The following is an 18,723-nucleotide window of genomic DNA, read 5'->3' as shown; positions in this document are numbered from 1 at the left end:
ATGCAATCTCCATAGACAAACATTGGCGGTTTCAAAGTGGCACCGTCATAGGATGCCACCTTGCCAACAAGTCAGTTTGTCAAATTTCTGACCTGCTAGAGTTTCCCGGTCAACTGTGAGTGCTGTTATTGTGAAGTGGAAACGCGAGGAGCAACAACGGCTCAACCGTGAAGGTAGGCCACACAAGCTCACAGAACAGAACACTTACGAGTTCCAAACTACCTCTGGAAGCAACGTCAGCACAAGAACTGTTCGTCGGGAGCTTCGAAATTAGTTTCCATGGCCGAGCAGCCGCACACAAACCTAAGATGCGCAAACCATGCGCAATGCCGTGCATCAGCCGAAAATGTTGTACTCTGGAGCATTGAATGGCGTGATGAATCATGCTGCACCATCTGGCAATCCGACGGATGAATCTAGGTTTTTAGGATGCCAGGAGAACGCTACCTGCCCCAATGCACAGTGCCAACTGTAAAGTTTGGTGGAGGAGGAATAATGGTCTTGGGCTGTTTTTCATCGTTCGGCTTGGCCCTTAGTTACAGTGAAGGGAAATTTAACTTGACAGCATACAATTACATTCTAGACGATTCTGTGCTTTCAACTTTGGGGAAGGCCCTTTCCTGTTTCAGCATGACAATGCCCCCCGTGGACAAAGCGAGGTCCATACAGAAATGGTTTGTAGATTGGTGTGGAATAACTTGACTGACCTGCACAGAGCCCTGACCTCAACCCCATCGAACACCTGACTTGGAACGCCGACTGCGAGTCAGGCCTAATCACCCGGCTTCACTAATGCTCTTGTGGCTGAATGGAAGCAAGTCCCTGCAGCAATGTTTCAACATCTAGTGGAAAGCCTTCCCAGAAGAGTGGAGGCTGTTATAGCAGCAATGTTCCAACATCTAGTGGAAAGCCTTCCCAGAAGAGTGGAGGCTGTTATAGCAGCAATGTTCCAACATCTAGTGGAAAGCCTTCCCAGAAGAGTGGAGGCTGTTCTAGCAGCAATGTTCCAACATCTAGTGGAAAGCCTTCCCAGAACAGTGGAGGCTGTTATAGCAGCAAAGGGACCAACATGATTTTGGAATGAGATGTTTGACCTGTCCACATACTTTTGGCAATATATATAAACAAACACATACACTAGTTACACACACCTGGGAACAGGTACACAACAGAAACACCCTGACCTTCTCCCTCCCTCCCTCCCTCCCTCCCTCCCTCCCTCCCTCCCTCCCTCCCTCCCTCCCTCCCTCCTCCCTCCCTCCCTCCCTCCCTCCCTCCCTCCCTCCCTCCCTCCCTCCCTCCCTCCCTCTCTTCTCCCTCCCTCCCTCTCTTCTCCCTCCCTCCCTCTCTTCTCCCTCCCTCTCTTCTCTCTATCCCTCCCTCTCTTCTCTCTCTCTCTCCCCTCCCTCTCTTCTCTCTCTCCCTCCCTCCCTCTCTTCTCTCTCTCCCTCCCCTCCCTCTCTTCTCTCTCTCTCCCTCCCTCCCTCCCTCTCTTCTCTCCCTCCCTCTCTTCTCTCTCTCTCCCTCCCTCCCTCTCTTCTCCCTCCCTCCCTCTCTTCTCCCTCCCTCCCTCTCTTCTCCCTCCCTCCCTCTCTTCTCCCTCCCTCCCTCTCTTCTCCCTCCCTCCCTCTCTTCTCTCTCTCTCCCTCCCTCTCTTCTCTCTCTCTCTCTCTCTCCCTCTCTCTCTTCCCTCTCTTCCCTCCCTCTTCTCTCTCTCCTCAACAGAGCAGTCTCGTCGTGATGACCTGGAGTCTCTTGGCTATGTCCTGATGTACTTCAACCTGGGCAGTCTGCCCTGGCAGGGCCTGAAGGCTGCCACTAAGAGACAGAAGTACGAACGCATCAGTGAGAAGAAGATGTCTACCCCCATCGAGGTCCTCTGTAAAGGATATCCATGTGAGTAGTTGAAAGACCTGTCTGTGGCTGGAAGTTGATGGTGTTTTTACATCCTTGTACATATAGAATTTCCACTCCCCGTCTTTGAAAGTGGATAGGTCTTCTGTGGTCCAACGTGTGATGGATGGGTTAGGAGCTTATCCTGAGCATGTGACGCAACCAGGAAGGAAGCTGATCAGATTCAGATCTGTTTGTAGTGTACAGTGCCTTGCGAAAGTTTTCGGCCCCTTGAACTTTGACCTTTTGCCACATTTAGTAGATTTGCAGTGGTCTGATACTCCTTCCATTTCAATATTATCGCTTGCACAGTGCTCCTTGGGATGTTTAAAGCTTGGGAAATCTTTTTGTATCCAAATCCGGCTTTAAACTTCTTCACAACAGTATCTCGGACCTGCCTGGTGTGTTCCTTGTTCTTCATGATGCTCTCTGCGCTTTTAACAGTGCAGGTGCATCACAGTGCAGGTGCATTTATACGGAGACTTGATTACACACAGGTGGATTGTATTTATCATCATTAGTCATTTAGGTCAACATTGGATCATTAAGAGATCCTCACTGAACTTCTGGAGAGAGTTTGCTGCACTGAAAGTAAAGGGGCTTTTGCACGCCCAATTTTGCACGCCCAATTTTTCAGTTTTTGATTTGTTAAAAAAGTTTGAAATATCCAATAAATGTCGTTCCACTTCATGATTGTGACCCACTTGTTGTTGATTCTTCACAAAAAATACAGTTTTATATCTTTATGTTTGAAGTCTGAAATGTGGCAAAAGGTCACAAAGTTCAAGGGGGCCGAATACTTTCGCAAGGCACTGTCTATATATATATATATATATATATATTAATTATAAAACTGGATGTATGAAAAGAGCTGTATCTTGACCCATCCTCTCCTCCCAGGGGAGTTTACCACGTCTAGTTGTATAATAATTAAAGAGCTGTAACCCATCCTCTCCTCTCAGGGAGTTTACCACGTCTAGTTGTATAATAATTAAAGAGCTGTAACCCATCCTCTCCTCTCTCCTCCCAGGGGAGTTTACCACGTCTAGTTGTATAATAATTAAAGAGCTGTAACCCATCCTCTCCTCTCTCCTCTCAGGGGAGTTTACCACGTCTAGTTGTATAATAATTAAAGAGCTGTAACCCATCCTCTCCTCTCTCCCAGGGGAGTTTACCACGTCTAGTTGTATAATAATTAAAGAGCTGTAACCCATCCTCTCCTCTCAGGGGAGTTTACCACGTCTAGTTGTATAATAATTAAAGAGCTGTAACCCATCCTCTCCTCTCTCCTCTCAGGGAGTTTACCACGCCTAGTTGTATAATAATTAAAGAGCTGTAACCCATCCTCTCCTCTCTCCTCTCAGGGGAGTTTACCACGTCTAGTTGTATAATAATTAAAGAGCTGTAACCCATCCTCTCCTCTCTCCTCCCAGGGGAGTTTACCACGTCTAGTTGTATAATAATTAAAGAGCTGTAACCCATCCTCTCCTCTCAGGGAGTTTACCACGCCTAGTTGTATAATAATTAAAGAGCTGTAACCCATCCTCTCCTCTCTCCCCCAGGGGAGTTTACCACGCCTAGTTGTATAATAATTAAAGAGCTGTAACCCATCCTCTCCTCTCTCTCCTCTCAGGGGAGTTTACCACGTCTAGTTGTATAATAATTACAGAGCTGTAACCCATCCTCTCCTCTCAGGGGAGTTTACCACGTCTAGTTGTATAATAATTAAAGAGCTGTAACCCATCCTCTCCTCTCTCCTCTCAGGGGAGTTTACCACGTCTAGTTGTATAATAATTAAAGAGCTGTAACCCATCCTCTCCTCTCAGGGGAGTTTACCACGCCTAGTTGTATAATAATTAAAGAGCTGTAACCCATCCTCTCCTCTCTCCTCTCAGGGGAGTTTACCACGTCTAGTTGTATAATAATTAAAGAGCTGTAACCCATCCTCTCCTCTCAGGGGAGTTTACCACGTCTAGTTGTATAATAATTAAAGAGCTGTAACCCATCCTCTCCTCTCTCCTCTCCGGGGAGTTTACCACGTCTAGTTGTATAATAATTAAAGAGCTGTAACCCATCCTCTCCTCTCTCCTCCCAGGGAGTTTACCACGTCTAGTTGTATAATAATTAGAGCTGTAACCCATCCTCTCCTCTCTCCTACCAGGGGAGTTTACCACGCCTAGTTGTATAATAATTAAAGAGCTGTAACCCATCCTCTCCTCTCTCCTCTCAGGGGAGTTTACCACGTCTAGTTGTATAATAATTAAAGAGCTGTAACCCATCCTCTCCTCTCTCCTCTCAGGGGAGTTTACCACGTCTAGTTGTATAATAATTAAAGAGCTGTAACCCATCCTCTCCTCTCTCCTCCCAGGGGAGTTTACCACGTCTAGTTGTATAATAATTAGAGCTGTAACCCATCCTCTCCTCTCTCCTACCAGGGAGTTTACCACGTCTAGTTGTATAATAATTAAAGAGCTGTAACCCATCCTCTCCTCTCTCCTACCAGGGGAGTTTACCACGTCTAGTTGTATAATAATTAAAGAGCTGTAACCCATCCTCTCCTCTCTCCTCTCAGGGGAGTTTACCACGTCTAGTTGTATAATAATTAAAGAGCTGTAACCCATCCTCTCCTCTCTCCTCTCAGGGGAGTTTACCACGTCTAGTTGTATAATAATTAAAGAGCTGTAACCCATCCTCTCCTCTCAGGGGAGTTTACCACGTCTAGTTGTATAATAATTAAAGAGCTGTAACCCATCCTCTCCTCTCAGGGAGTTTACCACGTCTAGTTGTATAATAATTAAAGAGCTGTAACCCATCCTCTCCTCTCTCCTCTCAGGGGAGTTTACCACGTCTAGTTGTATAATAATTAAAGAGCTGTAACCCATCCTCTCCTCTCAGGGGAGTTTACCACGTCTAGTTGTATAATAATTAAAGAGCTGTAACCCATCCGCTCCTCTCTCCTCTCAGGGGAGTTTACCACGTCTAGTTGTATAATAATTAAAGAGCTGTAACCCATCCTCTCCTCTCAGGGGAGTTTACCACGTCTAGTTGTATAATAATTAAAGAGCTGTATAACCCATCCTCTCCTCTCTCCTCCCAGGGAGTTTACCACGTCAAGTTGTATAATAATTAAAGAGCTGTAACCCATCCTCTCCTCTCTCCTCTCAGGGGAGTTTACCACGTCTAGTTGTATAATAATTAAAGAGCTGTAACCCATCCTCTCCTCTCAGGGGAGTTTACCACGTCTAGTTGTATAATAATTAAAGAGCTGTAACCCATCCTCTCCTCTCTCCTCTCAGGGGAGTTTACCACGTCTAGTTGTATAATAATTAAAGAGCTGTAACCCATCCTCTCCTCTCAGGGGAGTTTACCACATCTAGTTGTATAATAATTAAAGAGCTGTAACCCATCCTCTCCTCTCAGGGGAGTTTACCACGTCTAGTTGTATAATAATTAAAGAGCTGTAACCCATCCTCTCCTCTCTCCTCTCAGGGGAGTTTACCACGTCTAGTTGTATAATAATTAAAGAGCTGTAACCCATCCTCTCCTCTCAGGGGAGTTTACCACGTCTAGTTGTATAATAATTAAAGAGCTGTAACCCATCCTCTCCTCTCTCCTCCCAGCGGAGTTTACCACGTCTAGTTGTATAATAATTAAAGAGCTGTAACCCATCCTCTCCTCTCAGGGGGAGTTTACCACGTCTAGTTGTATAATAATTAAAGAGCTGTAACCCATCCTCTCCTCTCTCCTCCCAGGGGAGTTTACCACGTCTAGTTGTATAATAATTAAAGAGCTGTAACCCATCCTCTCCTCTCAGGGAGTTTACCACATCTAGTTGTATAATAATTAAAGAGCTGTAACCCATCCTCTCCTCTCAGGGGAGTTTACCACGTCTAGTTGTTTAATAATTAAAGAGCTGTAACCCATCCTCTCCTCTCAGGGGAGTTTACCACGTCTAGTTGTATAATAATTAAAGAGCTGTAACCCATCCTCTCCTCTCAGGGGAGTTTACCACGTCTAGTTGTATAATAATTAAAGAGCTGTAACCCATCCTCTCCTCTCTCCTCTCAGGGGAGTTTACCACGTCTAGTTGTATAATAATTAAAGAGCTGTAACCCATCCTCTCCTCTCTCCTCTCAGGGGAGTTTACCATGTCTAGTTGTATAATAATTAAAGAGCTGTAACCCATCCTCTCCTCTCTCCTCTCAGGGGAGTTTACCACGTCTAGTTGTATAATAATTAAAGAGCTGTAACCCATCCTCTCCTCTCTCCTCTCAGGGGAGTTTACCACGTCTAGTTGTATAATAATTAAAGAGCTGTAACCCATCCTCTCCTCTCAGGAGAGTTTACCACGTCTAGTTGTATAATAATTAAAGAGCTGTAACCCATCCTCTCCTCTCTCCTCCCAGGGGAGTTTACCACGTCTAGTTGTATAATAATTAAAGAGCTGTAACCCATCCTCTCCTCTCTCCTCCCAGGGGAGTTTACCACGTCTAGTTGTATAATAATTAAAGAGCTGTAACCCATCCTCTCCTCCCAGGGGAGTTTACCACGTCTAGTTGTATAATAATTAAAGAGCTGTAACCCATCCTCTCCTCTCTCCTCCCAGGGGAGTTTACCACGTCTAGTTGTATAATAATTAAAGAGCTGTAACCCATCCTCTCCTCCCAGGGGAGTTTACCACGTCTAGTTGTATAATAATTAAAGAGCTGTAACCCATCCTCTCCTCTCTCCTCTCAGGGAGTTTACCACGTCTAGTTGTATAATAATTAAAGAGCTGTAACCCATCCTCTCCTCTCAGGGGAGTTTACCACGTCTAGTTGTATTATAATTAAAGAGCTGTAACCCATCCTCTCCTCTCTCCTCCCAGCGGAGTTTACCACGTCTAGTTGTATAATAATTAAAGAGCTGTAACCCATCCTCTCCTCTCTCCTCTCAGGGGAGTTTACCACGTCTAGTTGTATAATAATTAAAGAGCTGTAACCCATCCTCTCCTCTCAGGGGAGTTTACCACGTCTAGTTGTTTAATAATTAAAGAGCTGTAACCCATCCTCTCCTCTCAGGGGAGTTTACCACGTCTAGTTGTATAATAATTAAAGAGCTGTAACCCATCCTCTCCTCTCTCCTCTCAGGGAGTTTACCACGTCTAGTTGTATAATAATTAAAGAGCTGTAACCCATCCTCTCCTCTCTCCTCTCGGGAGTTTACCACGTCTAGTTGTATAATAATTAAAGAGCTGTAACCCATCCTCTCCTCTCTCCTCCCAGCGGAGTTTACCACGTCTAGTTGTATAATAATTAAAGAGCTGTAACCCATCCTCTCCTCTCAGGGGAGTTTACCACGTCTAGTTGTATAATAATTAAAGAGCTGTAACCCATCCTCTCCTCTCTCCTCTCAGGGGAGTTTACCACGTCTAGTTGTATAATAATTAAAGAGCTGTAACCCATCCTCTCCTCTCAGGGAGTTTACCACGTCTAGTTGTATAATAATTAAAGAGCTGTTACCCATCCTCTCCTCTCTCCTCTCAGGGGAGTTTACCACGTCTAGTTGTATAATAATTAAAGATCTGTAACCCATCCTCTCCTCTCTCCTCTCAGGGGAGTTTACCACGTCTAGTTGTATAATAATTAAAGAGCTGTAACCCATCCTCTCCTCTCTCCTCTCAGGGGAGTTTACCACGTCTAGTTGTATAATAATTAAAGAGCTGTAACCCATCCTCTCCTCTCAGGGGAGTTTACCACGTCTAGTTGTATAATAATTAAAGAGCTGTAACCCATCCTCTCCTCCCAGGGGAGTTTACCACGTCTAGTTGTATAATAATTAAATAGCTGTAACCCATCCTCTCCTCTCAGGGGAGTTTACCACGTCTAGTTGTATAATAATTAAAGAGCTGTAACCCATCCTCTCCTCTCAGGGGAGTTTACCACGCCTAGTTGTATAATAATTAAAGAGCTGTAACCCATCCTCTCCTCTCAGGGGAGTTTACCACGTCTAGTTGTATAATAATTAAAGAGCTGTAACCCATCCTCTCCTCTCTCCTCTCAGGGGAGTTTACCACGTCTAGTTGTATAATAATTAAAGAGCTGTAACCCATCCTCTCCTCTCTCCTCCCAGGGGAGTTTACCACGTCTAGTTGTATAATAATTAAAGAGCTGTAACCCATCCTCTCCTCTCTCCTCTCAGGGGAGTTTACCACGTCTAGTTGTATAGTAATTAAAGAGCTGTAACCCATCCTCTCCTCTCCCTCCCAGGGGAGTTTACCACGTCTAGTTGTATAATAATTAAAGAGCTGTAACCCATCCTCTCCTCTCTCCTCTCAGGGAGTTTACCACGTCTAGTTGTATAATAATTAAAGAGCTGTAACCCATCCTCTCCTCCCAGGGAGTTTACCACGTCTAGTTGTATAATAATTAAAGAGCTGTAACCCATCCTCTCCTCTCAGGGGAGTTTACCACGTCTAGTTGTATAATAATTAAAGAGCTGTAACCCATCCTCTCCTCTCAGGGGAGTTTACCACGTCTAGTTGTATAATAATTAAAGAGCTGTAACCCATCCTCTCCTCTCTCCTCTCAGGGGAGTTTACCACGTCTAGTTGTATAATAATTAAAGAGCTGTAACCCATCCTCTCCTCTCTCCTCTCAGGGGAGTTTACCACGTCTAGTTGTATAATAATTAAAGAGCTGTAACCCATCCTCTCCTCTCCTCTCAGGGGAGTTTACCACGTCTAGTTGTATAATAATTAAAGAGCTGTAACCCATCCTCTCCTCTCTCCTCCCAGCGGAGTTTACCACGTCTAGTTGTATAATAATTAAAGAGCTGTAACCCATCCTCTCCTCTCTCCTCCCAGCGGAGTTTACCACGTCTAGTTGTATAATAATTAAAGAGCTGTAACCCATCCTCTCCTCTCTCCTCTCAGGGAGTTTACCACGTCTAGTTGTATAATAATTAAAGAGCTGTAACCCATCCTCTCCTCCCAGGGGAGTTTACCACGTCTAGGTGTATAGTAATTAAAGAGCTGTAACCCATCCTCTCCTCCCAGGGGAGTTTACCACGCCTAGTTGTATAATAATTAAAGAGCTGTAACCCATCCTCTCCTCTCAGGGGAGTTTACCACGTCTAGTTGTATAATAATTAAAGAGCTGTAACCCATCCTCTCCTCTCAGGGGAGTTTACCACGTCTAGTTGTATAATAATTAAAGAGCTGTAACCCATCCTCTCCTCTCTCCTCTCAGGGGAGTTTACCACGTCTAGTTGTATAATAATTAAAGAGCTGTAACCCATCCTCTCCTCTCTCCTCCCAGGGGAGTTTACCACGTCTAGTTGTATAGTAATTAAAGAGCTGTAACCCATCCTCTCCTCTCTCCTCTCAGGGGAGTTTACCACGTCTAGTTGTATAATAATTAAAGAGCTGTAACCCATCCTCTCCTCTCTCTCCTCCCAGGGGAGTTTACCACGTCTAGTTGTATAATAATTAAAGAGCTGTAACCCATCCTCTCCTCTCTCCTCTCAGGGGAGTTTACCACGTCTAGTTGTATAATAATTAAAGAGCTGTAACCCATCCTCTCCTCTCAGGGAGTTTACCACGTCTAGTTGTATAATAATTAAAGAGCTGTAACCCATCCTCTCCTCTCTCCTCTCAGGGGAGTTTACCACGTCTAGTTGTATAATAATTAAAGAGCTGTAACCCATCCTCTCCTCTCTCCTCTCAGGGGAGTTTACCACGTCTAGTTGTATAATAATTAAAGAGCTGTAACCCATCCTCTCCTCTCAGGAGAGTTTACCACGTCTAGTTGTATAATAATTAAAGAGCTGTAACCCATCCTCTCCTCTCTCCTCCCAGGGGAGTTTACCACGTCTAGTTGTATAATAATTAAAGAGCTGTAACCTCTCCTCTCTCCTCTCAGGGAGTTTACCACGTCTAGTTGTATAATAATTAAAGAGCTGTAACCCATCCTCTCCTCTCTCCTCCCAGGGGAGTTTACCACGTCTAGTTGTATAATAATTAAAGAGCTGTAACCCATCCTCTCCTCTCTCCTCCCAGGGGGAGTTTACCACGTCTAGTTGTATAATAATTAAAGAGCTGTAACCCATCCTCTCCTCTCAGGGGAGTTTACCACGTCTAGTTGTATAATAATTAAAGAGCTGTAACCCATCCTCTCCTCTCTCCTCCCAGGGGAGTTTACCACGTCTAGTTGTATAATAATTAAAGAGCTGTAACCCATCCTCTCCTCTCTCCTCTCAGGGGAGTTTACCACGTCTAGTTGTATAATAATTAAAGAGCTGTAACCCATCCTCTCCTCTCTCCTCTCAGGGGAGTTTACCACGTCTAGTTGTATAATAATTAAAGAGCTGTAACCCATCCTCTCCTCTCTCCTCTCAGGGGAGTTTACCACGTCTAGTTGTATAATAATTAAAGAGCTGTAACCCATCCTCTCCTCTCCTCTCAGGGGAGTTTACCACGTCTAGTTGTATAATAATTAAAGAGCTGTAACCCATCCTCTCCTCTCTCCTCAGGGAGTTTACACGTCTAGTTGTATAATAATTAAAGAGCTGTAACCCATCCTCTCCTCTCTCCTCCCAGGGGAGTTTACCACGTCTAGTTGTATAATAATTAAAGAGCTGTAACCCATCCTCTCCTCCCAGGGGAGTTTACCACGTCTAGTTGTATAATAATTAAAGAGCTGTAACCCATCCTCTCCTCTCTCCTCTCAGGGGAGTTTACCACGTCTAGTTGTATAATAATTAAAGAGCTGTAACCCATCCTCTCCTCTCAGGGAGTTTACCACGTCTAGTTGTATTATAATTAAAGAGCTGTAACCCATCCTCTCCTCTCTCCTCCCAGCGGAGTTTACCACGTCTAGTTGTATAATAATTAAAGAGCTGTAACCCATCCTCTCCTCTCTCCTCTCAGGGGAGTTTACCACGTCTAGTTGTATAATAATTAAAGAGCTGTAACCCATCCTCTCCTCTCAGGGGAGTTTACCACGTCTAGTTGTTTAATAATTAAAGAGCTGTAACCCATCCTCTCCTCTCAGGGGAGTTTACCACGTCTAGTTGTATAATAATTAAAGAGCTGTAACCCATCCTCTCCTCTCTCCTCTCAGGGGAGTTTACCACGTCTAGTTGTATAATAATTAAAGAGCTGTAACCCATCCTCTCCTCTCTCCTCTCGGGAGTTTACCACGTCTAGTTGTATAATAATTAAAGAGCTGTAACCCATCCTCTCCTCTCTCCTCCCAGCGGAGTTTACCACGTCTAGTTGTATAATAATTAAAGAGCTGTAACCCATCCTCTCCTCTCAGGGGAGTTTACCACGTCTAGTTGTATAATAATTAAAGAGCTGTAACCCATCCTCTCCTCTCTCCTCTCAGGGGAGTTTACCACGTCTAGTTGTATAATAATTAAAGAGCTGTAACCCATCCTCTCCTCTCAGGGGAGTTTACCACGTCTAGTTGTATAATAATTAAAGAGCTGTTACCCATCCTCTCCTCTCTCCTCTCAGGGGAGTTTACCACGTCTAGTTGTATAATAATTAAAGATCTGTAACCCATCCTCTCCTCTCTCCTCTCAGGGAGTTTACCACGTCTAGTTGTATAATAATTAAAGAGCTGTAACCCATCCTCTCCTCTCTCCTCTCAGGGGAGTTTACCACGTCTAGTTGTATAATAATTAAAGAGCTGTAACCCATCCTCTCCTCTCAGGGAGTTTACCACGTCTAGTTGTATAATAATTAAAGAGCTGTAACCCATCCTCTCCTCCCAGGGGAGTTTACCACGTCTAGTTGTATAATAATTAAATAGCTGTAACCCATCCTCTCCTCTCAGGGAGTTTACCACGTCTAGTTGTATAATAATTAAAGAGCTGTAACCCATCCTCTCCTCTCAGGGGAGTTTACCACGTCTAGTTGTATAATAATTAAAGAGCTGTAACCCATCCTCTCCTCTCAGGGGAGTTTACCACGTCTAGTTGTATAATAATTAAAGAGCTGTAACCCATCCTCTCCTCTCTCCTCTCAGGGAGTTTACCACGTCTAGTTGTATAATAATTAAAGAGCTGTAACCCATCCTCTCCTCTCTCCTCCCAGGGGAGTTTACCACGTCTAGTTGTATAATAATTAAAGAGCTGTAACCCATCCTCTCCTCTCTCCTCTCAGGGGAGTTTACCACGTCTAGTTGTATAGTAATTAAAGAGCTGTAACCCATCCTCTCCTCTCTCCTCCCAGGGGAGTTTACCACGCCTAGTTGTATAATAATTAAAGAGCTGTAACCCATCCTCTCCTCTCTCCTCTCAGGGGAGTTTACCACGTCTAGTTGTATAATAATTAAAGAGCTGTAACCCATCCTCTCCTCCCAGGGGAGTTTACCACGTCTAGTTGTATAATAATTAAAGAGCTGTAACCCATCCTCTCCTCCCAGGGGAGTTTACCACGTCTAGTTGTATAATAATTAAAGAGCTGTAACCCATCCTCTCCTCTCAGGGGAGTTTACCACGTCTAGTTGTATAATAATTAAAGAGCTGTAACCCATCCTCTCCTCTCTCTCTCAGGGGAGTTTACCACGTCTAGTTGTATAATAATTAAAGAGCTGTAACCCATCCTCTCCTCTCTCCTCTCAGGGGAGTTTACCACGTCTAGTTGTATAATAATTAAAGAGCTGTAACCCATCCTCTCCTCTCTCCTCTCAGGGGAGTTTACCACGTCTAGTTGTATAATAATTAAAGAGCTGTAACCCATCCTCTCCTCTCTCCTCCCAGCGGAGTTTACCACGTCTAGTTGTATAATAATTAAAGAGCTGTAACCCATCCTCTCCTCTCTCCCTCCCAGCGGAGTTTACCACGTCTAGTTGTATAATAATTAAAGAGCTGTAACCCATCCTCTCCTCTCTCCTCTCAGGGGAGTTTACCACGTCTAGTTGTATAATAATTAAAGAGCTGTAACCCATCCTCTCCTCCCAGGGGAGTTTACCACGTCTAGGTGTATAGTAATTAAAGAGCTGTAACCCATCCTCTCCTCCCAGGGAGTTTACCACGTCTAGTTGTATAATAATTAAAGAGCTGTAACCCATCCTCTCCTCTCAGGGGAGTTTACCACGTCTAGTTGTATAATAATTAAAGAGCTGTAACCCATCCTCTCCTCTCAGGGAGTTTACCACGTCTAGTTGTATAATAATTAAAGAGCTGTAACCCATCCTCTCCTCTCTCCCTCTCAGGGGAGTTTACCACGTCTAGTTGTATAATAATTAAAGAGCTGTAACCCATCCTCTCCTCTCTCCCAGGGGAGTTTACCACGTCTAGTTGTATAGTAATTAAAGAGCTGTAACCCATCCTCTCCTCTCTCCTCTCAGGGGAGTTTACCACGTCTAGTTGTATAATAATTAAAGAGCTGTAACCCATCCTCTCCTCTCTCCTCCCAGGGAGTTTACCACGTCTAGTTGTATAATAATTAAAGAGCTGTAACCCATCCTCTCCTCTCTCCTCTCAGGGGAGTTTACCACGTCTAGTTGTATAATAATTAAAGAGCTGTAACCCATCCTCTCCTCTCAGGGGAGTTTACCACGTCTAGTTGTATAATAATTAAAGAGCTGTAACCCATCCTCTCCTCTCTCCTCTCAGGGGAGTTTACCACGTCTAGTTGTATAATAATTAAAGAGCTGTAACCCATCCTCTCCTCTCTCCTCTCAGGGGAGTTTACCACGTCTAGTTGTATAATAATTAAAGAGCTGTAACCCATCCTCTCCTCTCAGGAGAGTTTACCACGTCTAGTTGTATAATAATTAAAGAGCTGTAACCCATCCTCTCCTCTCTCCTCCCAGGGGAGTTTACCACGTCTAGTTGTATAATAATTAAAGAGCTGTAACCTCTCCTCTCTCCTCTCAGGGGAGTTTACCACGTCTAGTTGTATAATAATTAAAGAGCTGTAACCCATCCTCTCCTCTCTCCTCCCAGGGAGTTTACCACGTCTAGTTGTATAATAATTAAAGAGCTGTAACCCATCCTCTCCTCTCTCCTCCCAGGGGAGTTTACCACGTCTAGTTGTATAATAATTAAAGAGCTGTAACCCATCCTCTCCTCTCAGGGGAGTTTACCACGTCTAGTTGTATAATAATTAAAGAGCTGTAACCCATCCTCTCCTCTCTCCTCCCAGGGGAGTTTACCACGTCTAGTTGTATAATAATTAAAGAGCTGTAACCCATCCTCTCCTCTCTCCTCTCAGGGAGTTTACCACGTCTAGTTGTATAATAATTAAAGAGCTGTAACCCATCCTCTCCTCTCTCCTCTCAGGGAGTTTACCACGTCTAGTTGTATAATAATTAAAGAGCTGTAACCCATCCTCTCCTCTCTCCTCTCAGGGAGTTTACCACGTCTAGTTGTATAATAATTAAAGAGCTGTAACCCATCCTCTCCTCTCTCCTCTCAGGGGAGTTTACCACGTCTAGTTGTATAATAATTAAAGAGCTGTAACCCATCCTCTCCTCTCTCCTCTCAGGGGAGTTTACCACGTCTAGTTGTATAATAATTAAAGAGCTGTAACCCATCCTCTCCTCTCTCCTCCCAGGGGAGTTTACCACGTCTAGTTGTATAATAATTAAAGAGCTGTAACCCATCCTCTCCTCTCTCCTCTCAGGGGAGTTTACCACGTCTAGTTGTATAATAATTAAAGAGCTGTAACCCATCCTCTCCTCTCTCCTCCCAGGGGAGTTTACCACGTCTAGTTGTATAATAATTAAAGAGCTGTAACCCATCCTCTCCTCTCTCCTCCCAGGGGAGTTTACCACGTCTAGTTGTATAATAATTAAAGAGCTGTAACCCATCCTCTCCTCTCTCCTCCCAGGGGAGTTTACCACGTCTAGTTGTATAATAATTAAAGAGCTGTAACCCATCCTCTCCTCTCTCCTCCCAGGGGAGTTTACCACGTCTAGTTGTATAATAATTAAAGAGCTGTAACCCATCCTCTCCTCTCTCCTCCCAGGGGAGTTTACCACGTCTAGTTGTATAATAATTAAAGAGCTGTAACCCATCCTCTCCTCTCTCCTCCCAGGGGAGTTTACCACGTCTAGTTGTATAATAATTAAAGAGCTGTAACCCATCCTCTCCTCTCTCCTCCCAGGGGGAGTTTACCACGTCTAGTTGTATAATAATTAAAGAGCTGTAACCCATCCTCTCCTCTCTCCTCTCAGGGGAGTTTACCACGTCTAGTTGTATAATAATTAAAGAGCTGTAACCCATCCTCTCCTCTCTCCTCTCAGGGAGTTTACCACGTCTAGTTGTATAATAATTAAAGAGCTGTAACCCATCCTCTCCTCTCTCCTCCCAGGGGAGTTTACCACGTCTAGTTGTATAATAATTAAAGAGCTGTAACCCATCCTCTCCTCTCTCCTCCCAGGGGAGTTTACCACGTCTAGTTGTATAATAATTAAAGAGCTGTAACCCATCCTCTCCTCTCTCTCTCAGGGGAGTTTACCACGTCTAGTTGTATAATAATTAAAGAGCTGTAACCCATCCTCTCCTCTCTCCTCCCAGGGGAGTTTACCACGTCTAGTTGTATAATAATTAAAGAGCTGTAACCCATCCTCTCTCCTCTCAGGGGAGTTTACCACGTCTAGTTGTATAATAATTAAAGAGCTGTAACCCATCCTCTCCTCTCTCCTCTCAGGGGAGTTTACCACGTCTAGTTGTATAATAATTAAAGAGCTGTAACCCATCCTCTCCTCTCTCCTCCCAGGGGAGTTTACCACGTCTAGTTGTATAATAATTAAAGAGCTGTAACCCATCCTCTCCTCTCTCCTCTCAGGGGAGTTTACCACGCCTAGTTGTATAATAATTAAAGAGCTGTAACCCATCCTCTCCTCCTCTCAGGGGAGTTTACCACGTCTAGTTGTATAATAATTAAAGAGCTGTAACCCATCCTCTCCTCTCTCCTCTCAGGGGAGTTTACCACGTCTAGTTGTATAATAATTAAAGAGCTGTAACCCATCCTCTCTCTCTCAGGGGAGTTTACCACGTCTAGTTGTATAATAATTAAAGAGCTGTAACCCATCCTCTCCTCTCTCCTCCCAGCGGAGTTTGCCACGTATCTGAACTTCTGCCGTTCTCTGCGGTTCGATGACAAGCCCGACTACTCGTACCTCAGACAGCTATTCAGGAACCTGTTCCACAGACAGGGCTTCTCCTACGACTACGTCTTCGACTGGAACATGCTCAAGTTTGTGAGTAACGTCTCTCTGCTAACGTCTCCGAGTCGTCCCCTAAGTTACATTGAGTCTTTTCATCACAATATCTCCTGTCTCCTGAAGTCTGGAAAGCGTTGTGATTGGTGGAGACATGGGCTGGTGGGAGGGGCCCACTGTATTTCTTCTTCCATTTGTCTTCCAGTCAGTGCTGTGAACCAGTGCACACTGTGGGAGGAAGGAGAGGTCATTCAGACATAGTAATGGAATGTCCACGGTGGCCATTTTGTTGGTCTACGAATAGCAGTGGTTTCCCTGGCAACGGCAGCCATTTTGAATGCTGATTTGAGCAAATTCCTGGTCAATAAGATCCCATGGTGTTGTGATAGTGAAGAGGTAGGACAGTGGGACTGTTGTCTCCATGGTGATGTTGTGATAGTGAAGGGTTGGGAGGTGGGACTGTTGTCTCCATGGTGGTGTTGTGATAGTGAAGAGGTGGGACAGTGTGACTGTTGTCTCCATGGTGTTGTTGTGATAGTGAAGGGTTAGGAGGTGGGACTGTTGTCTCCATGGTGATGTTGTGATAGTGAAGGGTTGGGAGGTGGGACTGTTGTCTCCATGGTGGTGTTGTGATAGTGAAGAGGTGGGACAGTGTGACTGTTGTCTCCATGGTGTTGTTGTGATAGTGAAGGGTTGGGAGGTGGGACTGTTGTCTCCATGGTGTTGTTGTGATAGTGAAGGGTTGGGACAGTGGGACTGTTGTCTCCATGGTGTTGTTGTGATAGTGAAGGGTTGGGACAGTGGGACTGTTGTCTCCATGGTGATGTTGTGATAGTGAAGGGTTGGGAGGTGGGACTGTTGTCTCCATGGTGATGTTGTGATAGTGAAGGGTTGGGAGGTGGGACTGTTGTCTCCATGGTGGTGTTGTGATAGTGAAGGGTTGGGAGGTGGGACAGTGTGACTGTTGTCTCCATGGTGTTGTTGTGATAGTGAAGGGTTGGGAGGTGGGACAGTGTGACTGTTGTCTCCATGATGTTTTTGTGATAGTGAAGGGTTGGGAGGTGGGACTGTTGTCTCCATGGTGTTGTTGTGATAGTGAAGGGTTGGGAGGTGGGACAGTGTGACTGTTGTCTCCATGGTGTTGTTGTGATAGTGAAGGGTTGGGAGGTGGGACAGTGGGACTGTTGTCTCTATGGTGTTGTTGTGATAGTGAAGAAGTGGGACTGTTGTCTCCATGGTGGTGTTGTGATAGTGAAGAGGTGGGACTGTTGTCTCCATGGTGGTGTTGTGATAGTGAAGAGGTGGGACTGTTGTCTCCATGGTGGTGTTGTGATAGTGAAGAGGTGGGACTGTTGTCTCCATGGTGGTGTTGTGATAGTGAAGAGGTGGGACTGTTGTCTCCATGGTGATGTTGTGATAGTGAAGAGGTGGGACTGTTGTCTCCATGGTGATGTTGTGATAGTGAAGGGTTGGGACCGTTGTCTCCATGGTGATGTGTCTGTGTGTCCAGGGCGCCAACAGAGCAGCGGAGGATGCAGAGAGGGAGAGGAGAGCTGGTGAGGACAGACTGAGACAGGGACAGGCCAGGGCCCCTGCAGGGGCCAGGGGGATCCCCTCCGCCTCCGGACGACCCAGAGGAGCACAGGGCGCAGCCGCACCCGCACCCCTCACACCCACCTCACACACAGGTTAGTGAAAACACACACACCCCTCACACCCACCTCACACACAGGTTAGTGAAAACACACACCCCTCACACACAGGTTAGTGAAAACACACACACCCCTCACACACACCTCACACACAGGTTAGTGAAAACACACACACCCCTCACACCCACCTCACACACAGGTTAGTGAAAAACACACACCCCTCACACACACCTCACACACAGGTTAGTGAAAACACACACACCCCTCACACCCACCTCACACACAGGTTAGTGAAAACACACACCCACCTCACACCCACCTCACACACAGGTTAGTGAAAACACACACCCCTCACACCCACCTCACACACAGGTTAGTGAAAACACACACCCCTCACACACACTCACACACAGGTTAGTGAAAACACACACCCACCTCACACACAGGTTAGTGAAAACACACACACCCCTCACACACACCTCACACACAGGTTAGTGAAAACACACACACACTCACACACAGGTTAGTGAAAACACACACACACCTCTCACACAGGTTAGTGAAAACACACACACACCTCACACACAGGTTAGTGAAAACACACACCCACCTCACACCCACCTCACACACATGTTGGTGAAAACACACACACCCCTCACACACACCTCACACACAGGTTAGTGAAAACACACACCCACCTCACACCCACCTCACACACAGGTTAGTGAAAACACACACACACACCTCACACACAGGTTAGTGAAAACACACACACCCCTCACACCCACCTCACACAGGTTAGTGAAAACACACACCCACCTCACACACAGGTTAGTGAAAACACACACACCCCTCACACCCACCTCACACACAGGTTAGTGAAAACACCCGCACCCCTCACACCCACCTCACACACAGGTTAGTGAAAACACACACACCCCCACACACACCTCACACACAGGTTAGTGAAAACACACACACACCTCACACACAGGTTAGTGAAAACACACACACCC

At 45.3% G+C, this 18,723-nt stretch overlaps 1 protein-coding gene across 1 annotated transcript in view; it reads left to right on the top strand.

Moving 5' to 3' along the window:
* The window catches only part of LOC135533104 (casein kinase I-like), a 38,411-nt gene that overhangs the window by 1,910 nt on the left and 17,778 nt on the right, over nt 1-18,723 (top strand). The window contains exons 3-5 of the mRNA XM_064960507.1: nt 1,726-1,896; nt 15,946-16,094; nt 17,566-17,743. Coding sequence (XP_064816579.1) covers nt 1,726-1,896; nt 15,946-16,094; nt 17,566-17,743 — 498 coding nt within the window. The remainder of the gene's footprint in view (nt 1-1,725; nt 1,897-15,945; nt 16,095-17,565; nt 17,744-18,723) is intronic.

This window comes from Oncorhynchus masou, unplaced genomic scaffold, assembly GCF_036934945.1.
Source record: "Oncorhynchus masou masou isolate Uvic2021 unplaced genomic scaffold, UVic_Omas_1.1 unplaced_scaffold_2218, whole genome shotgun sequence".
Lineage (NCBI taxonomy): Eukaryota > Metazoa > Chordata > Actinopteri > Salmoniformes > Salmonidae > Oncorhynchus > Oncorhynchus masou.
Note: the sequence above shows the minus strand (reverse complement) of the source record. Positions and strands in the feature narration are given on the sequence as shown.